Below are 12071 nucleotides of genomic sequence, written 5' to 3'. Positions count from 1 at the left end.
ATATGTGTGTGGCTATCTTAGTGACTACCTTACCTACAATATTGGCCAGTAAGCCTATCATCAGTGGGGATTTATATTTGCTAATAATATGTTGAGATTATGTTAAGACATATTCATTTTTGAAAAAACTTTCAAAAATTGATAAGAATTTGGTGGCCCCACCTGCAGTGACTCTGAGGACCCCCTAGGGGCCCCAGACCGCCTGTTGAAGATCTATAACTGGAACTAGAAAGAATCCTGCAACCTCACAGGAACAGCTATGTTTCAGATCTTATATATATTTACATATATGTGTGTGTGTGTGTGTGTGTGTGTCTGTGTACTTGACCTCTGTATTGTTCCATTTTAGGGGATGGAAAGTCCCAAAGCCTCTTTCTCAGGTCCTTTGTGTCCGAGTGTTCGAGATGTGTGGGGGAGTGTGTGTGTGTGTGTGTGTGTGTGTGTGTGTGTGTGTGTGTGTGTGTGTGTGTGTGTGTGTGTGTGTGTGTGTGTGTGGAGCGGTGTGGGTTGTATCCTGCAGCCAACCACATACCAGCTCTGAGAAAGCAGGAAGGAACATGTCGCAGCCGGTCGACCAATGAGAAGCCTGGGCTGGAGGAAGAGGCCCCCGTCAGGGAAACCACTGGCAATGTATTAGGGGTTCAGAGCGCCAACAGACTTCCTAACTAACACGACTGATTGTTCTATCTCCCGGTCTATTTGAAGTCACTATTTTCATCTTTTACTCCATCTTTTTTTTTTTTTCTTCATTTATCTATCCTTGCTTTTCTTCCTTCCAAATCGAACCACCCCTTAAATCTCGAATCCGTGTCTTTATACGATTCTGCTCTCCATCCAAGCGTACATCCGTCCTCCGTCGGTCCACGCGGCTGAAAAGTATGGTGGTACATTGCGCCGTGCTGCCACCCTCATGTCCACCGACATGTCCGCCCTGTCCATGAGGAAGAACAAGTCGTTTGCGCGGAGCTGCAAGCCCAGCACCAGGATATGTACTCGGGAACACAGGGACGTCATGTAAGTTCAAACTCTATCTTGGTTTTTTCCGTGAGCCTGGCACACTTTGTCTTGTTGACTTCACCTTTCGTTGTCCGTCTCGTCTCGGCTGTCGACTTTTTGTGACTAAATGTATGTATGTGCTCCCAGATAAGTTGACTCGAGGTTGGCCTTACCTGTCTTGGTTAAGTGATCAGTTTTACAACAACTTGAGCCTGATATAGGATGTCGTACGCATTTTCTCATGACCCATTCGATGTAGAGGCATTTTGACAGCTTTCAAATATCTCAAAATATTCATAAGCAATGTGCATTGTATTTCAAGCAGGCTGAAGAGCAATACCCAGATTGTACTGTCTACACACTGTCTCTGTGCAGCCAAGCAGTATGACACACTGCTTGTGTCATACTGCAAGAAGAAGAGAATGGAGGTGTAATAGGCATCATTGATCTACTGCAGCAGAGCAGAGAGGCAAACACGTTATATTGAATGAGCAGAGATGTAGACTTGAGACTTGGTGACTTGGACTCGAATAGACTGGAGTCACCGTTTTGTTGACCTGACAAAAAATAAATGACATGAGACCCAGCTAGGACTTATAAGTTGACTCGAGACCTTAAAGTGCTGTTAGGTGCAGTATCTAAAAGAAAAAAATGTAAAAACTCTACCAAACACTATACCAGTGATGACTGTGATGAATGTGTAGTTTACCACTTATTCCCCACTTTAACAAGGTGGGAATAAGAAATCCATATACCTACCCAAAGAGCTCGATCTGTCAAATAAATATACAAATCCCAATTCCAATGAAGTTGGGACGTTTTGTATACAGTGATTTGCAAATCCTTTCCAACCTGTATTCAATTGAATACCCTACAAAGACAAGATATTTAAGGTTCAAACTGATAAACGTTTTTTTTATTTTTTGCAAATATTCACTCATTTTGAATTTGATGCCTGCAACACGTTCCAAAAAAGCTGGGACAGGGGCAATAAAAGACTGGGAAAGTTGAGAAATGCTCAAAAAACACCTGTTTGGAACATTCTACAGGTGAACAGGTTAATTGGTCATGATAGGGTATGAAAGGAGCATCCCAAAAAGGCTCAGTCGTTTACAAGCATGGATGGGGCGAGGTTCACCGGAATCTGAAGAAATCTCTGCACGTAAGCAGCAAGGCCGAAAACCAACATTGAATGCCCGTGACCTTCAATCCCTGTTATCAGCGCAAAGTTCAAAAGCCAGCAGCTGTGATTGTATGGGGATGTGTTAGTGACCATGGCATGGGCAACTTGCACAGCTGTGAAGGCACCATTAATGCTGAAAGGTACATACAGGTTTTGGAGCAACATATGCTGCCATCCAAGCAACGTCTTTTTCAGGGACGTCCCTATTTATTTCAGCAAGACAGGGCCAAGCCACATTCTGCACGTGTTAACAGAGTGACTTCGTAGTAAAAGAGTGCGAGTACTAGACTGGCCTGCCTGCATTTTATGAAGCGTAAAATACAACAACGGAGACCCCGGACTGTTAAGCAACTGAAGTCGTACGTCAAGCGAGATAGTGAAAGAATTCCACCTATAAAGCTTCAACAATTAGTGTCCTCAGTTCCCAAATGCTTATTAAGTGTTTTTCTTTTTGGATGTGTTGCAGGCATCAAATTCAAAATGAGTGAATATTTGCAAAACAACAAAGTTTGAATCAGTTTGAACATTAAATATCTTGTCTCTGTAGTGCATTCAATTGAATATAGGTTAAAAAGGATTTGCAAATCATTGTATTCTGTAATTTTTTTATTTATTTTTTTACATTTTACACAACGTCCCAACTTCATTGGAATTGAGGTTTGTAGATGCACCAAGTTGTAGAATGTTATAATGTGTGATGTTGTAGTCTGTAGTTTAAAAAGTGATAGGGAAGGAATATGAAATAAATCAATACTCATTTGTTTTGGCTTTTGATTACATTAATTTCACTAAATTCACTGTCATACTTCTTTTGTACTAGTTATACAAACTAGCCAATCATTTTATTAGATGGGCTACTAATACCTTTCTCTTTATAAAGACCGGATACTACAGGTTAGAGTGCTTGACTTGCCTTAACTAAAGGACTTGACTTGGCTTGACGTAACCTGTGACTTGACTTGCACTTAAAGAATAACAGGAGACTTGCTCGAGACTTGGACCAAATGACATGAGACTTACTTGGGACTTGAGCAAAGATAACTTGGTCACATCACTGTGAATGAGGCCTGAATACAGAGGCTGGATATGACGTAACCACATTGCAAAGAACATTATTACGCACACAAGTAGGTTGTGCAGTAGGTCACGTCCTATTTTTTTTTGATATTTCAGATGCTAGTCAATTTGTGAATACAGTCTTAATTTTTGCCTTGTTCTGCCCAGTTTAATCCAAAGGGACTTGTTATCTGAAGTTCAGAAACCATGTCTGAGATGTAAGCAGCAGGGTAACTAGGAGAAGGGCGAAATCACATTGGGGGAGTTCACAGGTTTGGTTCCCACTAGAGAGGCAAACTTTTCTGTCATTTTGGGCAGAAAGTTGACATCCGTGGTCATTTTTCCAAAGATTTTGAATTGAGAACGCTGTGTGACCAAATCAGTCAGTAAAATACAAAGTGCCAATGTCACAAATGGATGTTTGGTTTGGTTTACATATGCAGCAAACACTTGAATATCTACACAAAGCATGACGCAGGCATCAGACATAAGTCATGGCTGTCTGGTGTCTTTCTCCTCAGAGACACATTTTATTTTCCAGTAGAGATAAGCACCCGACGCTGGTGCTCCAGTCACGTCACCTGTCAGTTGCCACGGTAATTCCTCAGCATGGTTTTTGTCTTGAGACAGAGAAGAGAAAAGGGAGCATTTACAGGAAATGTGTTCTCATTCTCGACCCCATGTCGGGGGGGGGGGAGGGGTGGGCATACAGTCAGGGCAAAATCTTAATGCTGTCGCTCTCTCTTGCTGCCTCTGATTCTCTCTCTACCTCTCTCTTCCTCTTTATACATATCTCTCTTTCTAAGTAATACAGTAACTCATACAGTATGATTTCATTTTCTTTGTAGTGTGTGTGTGTGTGTGCGTGTGCGTGTGTGCCTGTCTGTCTGTCTGTCTGTCTGTCTCTCTCTCTCTCTCTTAGACTGAGAAAATTCCTTCCTGTAGCAGTTATAGAAGTGTGACAATTCCTGTGTAGTGTAATGGCCATATTTGGACACAGGAAGTGATGATGCATAGGAAAAGCCAAAGGTAGAGAAAGAGGACCTGGTTTTTCAGCTTTCATTAAGTCCACTGTTGCAGGTGTGTGTGCGTCAAGTATTAAGTTAACTTTCTGTTCTGTTTTTTGTTTTTTTGATAAGGAACCAGCAACAATATGTGTAAATCTTGTGTGTTAATTTCCACCACTCAGATGACACCAGCAGCACCAGGTACTAGGAATAGACAGATTATCGGCCCTTGTCAATTATCGGGCTGTTTTTTTGTCAGTTTGCAGATTATCTGTAACGGTGTTTAATTTGCCTGATAACCGATAAAGTTGAAAAGTCGAAAAGTGCGCTACTTTGGCTTGGCTACAGCTCTGTGTCTGTCCCTCTGATTCGGTTCCACTCACCACTGAGTCTGACTTAATCCTCTGAGGTCTAAGGGCATTTTCACATATCTTCTTAAATGTCCCATGACATGGTGCTCTTTGGATGCTTTTATATAGGCCTTAGTGGTCCCCTAATACTGTATCTGAAGTCTCTTTTATATAGGCCTTAGTGGTCCCCTAATACTGTATCTGAAGTCTCTTTTATATAGACCATAGTGGTCCCCTAATACTGTATCTGAAGTCTCTTTTATATAGACCTTATCCGTGGAGGGGGGGGGGGCAAGGTGGAGGGTGGGGGTGTGGCCTCATAAAGTGAAATTTTCATGCCATGGGACCTTTTAAATTTACCTTTTAGGGTATTTGCGTAAAACCAATCCCCCATGTGTTTTATATCGATATGTTCAGAACAAACTCAGCTTTCCGTATAGTTTTTTATATATTGCATATTGGCTCCAAATATCTGTCTATCGGCAATGAAAACCAGTATCGGTCGATCCCTACCAGGTACCCATACAAATTAAAGTTAATCCCTGACCATGGTCATAACTGCGTCCAAACTGTTGCTTCTTGCACACCGGAGATGCAATTTTGTCTTGATTCTTTCCAAATGTTGGCAGACACAGTTTCTCAACCTACTTGGTCCATGTCTTGATTTGTGAATGATCTGTGTCACTACCACAGGCTGAAATCATTTGCAACAATAATAATAATATCAATATTGGCATTTTCAATACCATACCAAAAATTCAAAGTCATCGTTTTAACTTGTTGACTTGGTTTTCCTTTTAATGTTTACATTGTGCAACGATCCGTCACAGCCCTGTTAATCATTCGCCTGGACAAATAAACTGATCAGTTCACATAAACCTCTGTGAAAATACTACTATCAGTTTCTATTCATGCGTTCACACCTACTGTACGTACACAAAAGCAGTGGAGGAACCGTTGTGGTCAGTCGTCAAGGGGAACAGGAAGCTCTGTATGACAGCCTCTGATCCTGGGCAGGACAGACACTTCTCTGCGTGGTGCTGCAGCTCGGACAGCAGTTCACCTACGACCTTTCCATCTGCTCGTGGTCGTGTGATTGCATGTGTGTTTCCGGGACGCAGTGGGTGCTTGATGATCAGGTCTGAGCCTAAAACACACACTTTCCTCATAGTACAGAAAGGTCATTGGTTAGCCGCACACCTGGCAGCTGTTGTAATCTGTGTCATAGCATTGCAGATGTTGAGGTAGCATGTACACATGTCAATTGAAATATATTTTGGCCCACAAATAACTAAGTACAAACAATTAGGCCATGCTGCCAAACAGAACAGCTCAACAGAATACAAGTGTGTGAAAAACCCTACGGCAGTTGGGAGATTCTATGCGCTCCACTTCCAATTTTCATTCAGTCTTCATCAGTGGATGTGGAGTTTGCTCCATTTTCATGCCAACGCATCTGCTGATTAATGGTCTGTCTGTTTATTAATAGGCTTCACAAAAAAACCGGTCATTTCAGACTTAGCAAGAAATCTGCTTATGTTCTTTAGTATTCACATTGTCTTGTTTATGATGATGCTTTTCAGTTGCAGTCTGTGTTTAGTGGACTTTTTTCACCCCGGGTTTTGCCTTTGCGGGCACACACGCACAGGCTGTCCTAATCCCCTGATTAGTGGAGGTTGTCTATGGGACCGTTTGGATTTTCTTAAAGCTACGGTGCGTAGTTTCTGTCGCCCCCGTGAGGAATCTTTAAGTAATGACAATAACACTGTTGGTGCATCCACATGACGCAAGCCTTTGGTGATTGCGCCCCTCCTCCACGCAGTTGCTTGTAGTGTTTATCCCTACAAATCAAGGAGGATTAAAATAAAAACATGATGGACTCTTCAGAAGAGGTTATTATCTTGTAATTTGTATGTCCTTATCGTCTCCAATGCTGAACGTTGCTAAAACGCATCACTCAAGCTGCTGCGCGCGAGAAAGTCGCTGGACTACTCCATTTTGTAAACATAGCCATGCTGAGATATACAGAGAGAGTTGTGTGGAGCTGATAGTCTTAATTAGCTTTGTAGCAACTCATTTGGCAATGGCTTGAATGTAACAGATGTCCATTAATATAAAATAATTGCACATTATAGCTTTAAGTGGGCATGTATGAGTTACTTATGCATAGTCAGTGTATTATTTAGGCCCGCCCAAAAAAAATGGACATTAGTTTAAGTGTAAGTTATATTCAGAATATTTTCACTGCTTTACTGTCAGGCAGCTTTTTACCACAGGGCACTGAAGCCTCAATCTTCTAAGCCATCAGAATCTCAGACAAAAAAATACTTTTTTTACCACCAGGACACGGGAGTTGCTAGGCTACCGCTGCCTCAATCGGTTAGTTTGTTTATGTTATTGTATGACTTTGGTGTTTTTAAAGGACAAATCCGGCCAGTCGAACGACGAATGCCGTGCTTGAGCTATGTTACTGGTTACTAGGGGTGAGAATCACCAGAGGCCTCACGATACGATATTATTGCGATTTTAAACATATTGCAATATTCTGCGATATACTGCAATGTATTACCTTTTTTCCAACTTCAAATTGTTCGCAATTTCAAATGATGTCCCCAAAGGAAAATGTTGTCAACATCTGTTTTATCGAAAAAGATACTTTTCTCTGTTTGTTCATCTCACTTCAATTTTAAATGTTGCAATATGGGATTGTCAAGCAGACAGACTGACCAACACATATATAATAAAAGATCGATACTTGGCGTCTGTGTATCGATACACTATTGCCACGAAAAATATCGCGATACTATGCTGTATTGATTTAACCCCTACTGGTTACTGGTTACACGGCGTTCGTCGCCCGCATGTATAATGTCTTTTTAAACCATCTTTTTAATAAACTGTCTGTACACTTACAAAGTTCTCAATGCTTCGGTTTACATGTAGGGACCCTCATTATGCTACTGTAGAAGTGTGGTGCTATTTTGAGCCTTGTTACTGGTATAGAAATAGCGATTTCTTTTTACTTTCCTCGTGCCCCGACGACTAGCGTTATAAGCTAATTAGCGGATTGCGCTAAAACTGATCACATTCGATTAGCATGAAAACATGTCCCAGAGAACGGTCGACTCAGTACACGTGTTATTTACCCCTAGGTTCATTTTGCACCGTATTTGTCCTTTAAGGGTAAGTTCGGATTCACGTTAGGCACACAATAACACGAACAACCAAAACCGATGCAGGCCAGCGGTAGACCAGCAACTCCTGTGTGTTCTGTGAGGTAAAATATTGGGGGTTTTTTTCTTCAATGGAGTCTGGTGGCTTTAAACGGAGTATAGATAACGGTTTCAGTTCCTAGTGGGACAGGGCTGTCTGACAGCAAGGTAAAGCGGTGAAAAAAATTCTAAATATAGCGTACACCTAAACTAATTTAGATTTTTCTCCAAGGTAGGCTAAAATACGTTTAGCTTCTGCCCCCATCCACAGCAGTACATTGCTTTGCTTCTGTGCCGGTACTCCTGTCTGCTTTTCCAAACTGGGTTTGTGCAGACCGCCATCTACTGTAGCTAATACACCGACTATAAATAAGTACCAAAATTAACTTTTTTGTCCACCACTCAACTGGCTAGTGAATGATCAAATTTTACCAGCCGCTCAATAGAGTACGTTTGTTTTTTTTGGCTGGTTGGTGAAGCAAATCTACCAGCCACTTACATATTTTACCGGCATTTGGCTGTTAGGTGGTGCTAATTTTGGACCCTGTAAAGTACCTCATACAATTCCACTTCAAAAAAATCTGAGCTACTACTTTTAAGGAAAAACTGCAGACTCTATTCGGGGTACCCATCACTACTGTACATGTTTTGATGGTAAAAGAACATGACAGTATTTGAATATAATATGCTTCCAAAAAGATCAGGTTTGTTTGTTTGTACAAAATGTCCTTTTCAATCTAATTTCACCCAGTTTTTCCACAATATGTGACCGCAAATGACCAATTTGGCAGACTAAAGGCACAACGCCTCCCAAAACCAGCAGGATGTGATGCAGGCTACAGTCCAGGCCTGACAGAACAACAGCAGGGAAGCGCGTGCTGTTGTCTATAGGTCACAGACTTAAGACAGCCACTGACACCAAATATTAAACTGTGTATAGACTGTGTACAATATGGATGTAAACGTCCTTAAATTAGAGCTTAAAGTTAGAATGGGGGTGGTGATGGCGCAGTGGATATGACACATGCCTTTGGTGGGGAGCTCTGGGTTGGATTCCCACTGCGATACATCAACCAATGTGTCCCTGAGCAAGACACTTAACCCCTAGTTGCTCCAGAGGCATGCGACCTCTGACATATATAGCAGTTGTAAGTCGCTTTGGATCAAAGTGCCAGCTGAGTGACACGTAATGTAACTTGCCGCTGTCATGTTGTAATGGGGAAATTCAACAGGAATATGTCCTGCGACATGATTCATCAGGGGTTTTCTATCTCACAGTTTGCACTAGTTTCTGTTTCTGTGGTCAGTCCATTGTTCGCTGTAAGAGACAGCTTTACAGACTTATAGATAAGAGGTTTGCAAACTCAGAAGAGACACATGATTTTTCACTACACAACAGCAGTCAGAAAACTGATGTATCACGCTTGGGTTGTAAAGAACTTCTGCAGACGTAGCCTCTCAGATAGGATCGGAGTAGTCTGTATCCACGACGTTCCACTTCCGGGGATTGCTCCGTCGCCGCTGGAAATTCCGCTAGATGCCCCTCTTTTCGGCCCTTTGTACCTTCCGCTTCCTTTGTGTTGGCGTTCTAAATCTCAGTGGATTTATGAGTAGTATGGTTAACTGCTCCTCAGATCTCTGCAGGGTAAATCCAGACAGCTAGCTAGACTATCTGTCCAATCGGAGTTTTCTGTTGCACGGCTAAAACAACCTTTGAACGTACACGTGTTCCACCAAAACAAGTTCCTTCCCGAGGCTGTTTTGCAGAGCCGTGGCTCCGTCCGTCTTGGCGCCGCCAAAGACGATTGTGATTAATTTAAAGAAATGCCAATAATACCAGAGCACGTTGTTCTCCCATCCCGGAAGGCTGTGTGGACTAGCCAGAAACCTCCTCCGCAGCGCTGTGGAGGAAGGTCTTGCAAAGCGAGACTAGAACCTGAGGGGTGGGGACCTGTTGTCAGCGTGTGTTGTTAGGATTTCTGTAGTGTAGCAGCTTCCTTTGCTGTATTCACATTTGTCCTGTATCCCCTTCATTGGTTCAGATGATCACAGTTTATTTTATTATTAAAAAAAAAAAACAGAGGATTATGACCTTATGTTGGTTAAATTCCCACCCCCAACACCTGTCAGTCATCTAAACTTTTAAACGTTTTTTTTGTCTGTTCCTGTTACATTTAGTTGTGTCCGCTCTACAGCCACTGAACTTCCAATCTAAAATATGAAGGGGACTTTAAATCCCCGTTGAAGCCAGACATTGTTTGACGTTGTGTGTGTTTGTGTGTGTATGTGTCTAGGGAGGAAATATGTTTGAATGAGTCTGGTATGTGTTCAGCTCCTGTGCTTCCCTTCCGGACAAACTCTGCTGCTCTCTGATTAGCATCTCTGGCTCATAAACCTCTGCAGAGTTCAGGATGGGGAACTTTCGATAAACTAGAAGGGCGAGAGGGCTCAAAGCCTCGACGCACTTTTATTCTCTTAAAACGCGACATCGATGTACTAGACTGTATTCTGTAACCCTACCGACAGAGAAAGTTCTCATTTCACCGTTTCATTCATTATTTCCTCTGAGTGGAGGAAGTCCCTCATCTGGCACAAGAACGCATTTCAGCAAACCGAGTCAATCCCCTGGATCTCATTCCCTGTTGCCTCTCTGCTGTTTTTCTTTCATTTGTTAGTTTTGTATAATTTTCCTGAAATTTTTTTTTTATTAACAAAATATTTCTTTTATTGCCCCAAAAGTTCAGTGTGACGACAAAGCGCAGAGCTATGTTTTGAGTTACAACAATTTTGATATTAGTGTGTCATATTTGTCATTTTGTAACTTTTCAACATTTCCTCTTTGGTAATAGATAGTTGTAACATCATACAAATCACAACTTTCATCATTTACAACTATCAGGGCAACTGTTGGGTGGAAAAAACAGATAAAGGCTGTCCCTTGTGTGTCTGCCTGTTCTGTCACCCGAGCACATCTTTTTCCTCTATCTGTGGAAAAGGGACCAATGCTGAAACGTATAGAGTTGCAGGCCACTTCCTCTAGAAAACAGGAAAATGTTGAGTGCAGCCAGTGTCATCATGTTGCTTCAGTGTTAAAAGACACAGTTTATCTGTGTGTGTGTGTGTGTGTGTGTGTGTGTGTGTGTGTGTGTGTGTTGTGGCCTGCATTCGCTGGTTAGTCTGTGACTAAAAACTCAGTGACATTATGACAGATTGTCTATGACAGAAAACCATTTGAGAGGTCACTGAGATTACCGAAGACAGGACTAAAATTCATACCTGTAACTTAAGTGTGTGTGTGTGTGTGTGTGTGTGTGTGTGTGTGTGTGTGTGTGTGTGTGTGGCCTGCGTGCGCTGGTTATCAGCATACAAACCGCATGATAACACACACACAAACCACAGGTCACCCAGGGGTCAGAAACTAGCAGCAGCTCCACCCTAGTTATTTATTACATCAGGGAGGTTTTTTGCCTTCATTCTTTTTTTTTTTATCATCTTTCCGTTCTCACGCCCTCCTTCTTTTTCTCTCTCTCTCTATTGTTCTTTTTCAATTCTTGAAGCCTGACTCAACGTCGCCTGTTTTTGCCAACAGGGTTACTATAGGTACAATTTAAAGCTATTTTTTTATTTAAAGCTATTTTTTTATTTAAAGCTATTTTTTTATCCTCCGTGTCCCCCTTGGCTACAAGTAACTGCGTGGAGGAGGGGTGGGGGGTGGCACACGATCACCGAAGGCTTGTGTCATGTGGACGCGCCGACAGTGTTGTGTCATTACTTAGAATTCACGGGGGGGGCGACAGAAACTACGAACTACAGCTTTAAAATGAAAGTGTTTGGTTGAATTTCTTTGAGCAGGGTTAAAGAACAGATGCCTTATTTGGCATGACATTTATTGCACATTCAGCTACATTTAAGTCAGCACTCTTCATATTAGAGCAGCGCTGTAGAGTTCATCCGCTCGTGCTGGAAGCTTGGTGACGAAGTGACAACAGGGCTAGGCGGTGAGTTACTATAGCTGGCAAACTAACACACTTCCTGGCCTTAGTCAATCAAAGCAGCTCTTCAACTGTCAGATAGCAAGCTAACAACCTGCCAGTCACTGCATGTCAAGGTCCCTTCACACATACAACAGGTGGAGAGGCAGATTAGTTTCAGTACACTGCGTAGACAACCATTCCTGCAGGGTTTTATCTCTGGGAAATGGAGTGGTTTTTGGTAAAAAGTCCTTGTAAATATTGGGTTCATTATTCCTAAGCACGCACACACACAC

At 42.1% G+C, this 12071-nt stretch overlaps 1 protein-coding gene across 2 annotated transcripts in view; it reads left to right on the top strand.

The window, feature by feature from the left end:
* sh3bp2 (SH3-domain binding protein 2) overlaps positions 1 to 12071 on the top strand; it is a 42963-nt gene that overhangs the window by 15797 nt on the left and 15095 nt on the right. Inside the window, exon 1 of one of the 2 annotated variants that reach the window (XM_039778808.1) lies at positions 629 to 1014. The exons of the other annotated variant lie outside the window; for it this stretch is intronic. Within the exon in view, the coding sequence (XP_039634742.1) occupies positions 911 to 1014 (104 nt within the window). The 5' untranslated portion in view covers positions 629 to 910. Of the gene's footprint in view, positions 1 to 628; positions 1015 to 12071 lie in introns of those variants that run through there. 2 annotated transcript variants of the gene reach the window in all.

Source organism: Perca fluviatilis, chromosome 17 (assembly GCF_010015445.1).
Source record: "Perca fluviatilis chromosome 17, GENO_Pfluv_1.0, whole genome shotgun sequence".
Lineage (NCBI taxonomy): Eukaryota > Metazoa > Chordata > Actinopteri > Perciformes > Percidae > Perca > Perca fluviatilis.
Note: the sequence above shows the minus strand (reverse complement) of the source record. Positions and strands in the feature narration are given on the sequence as shown.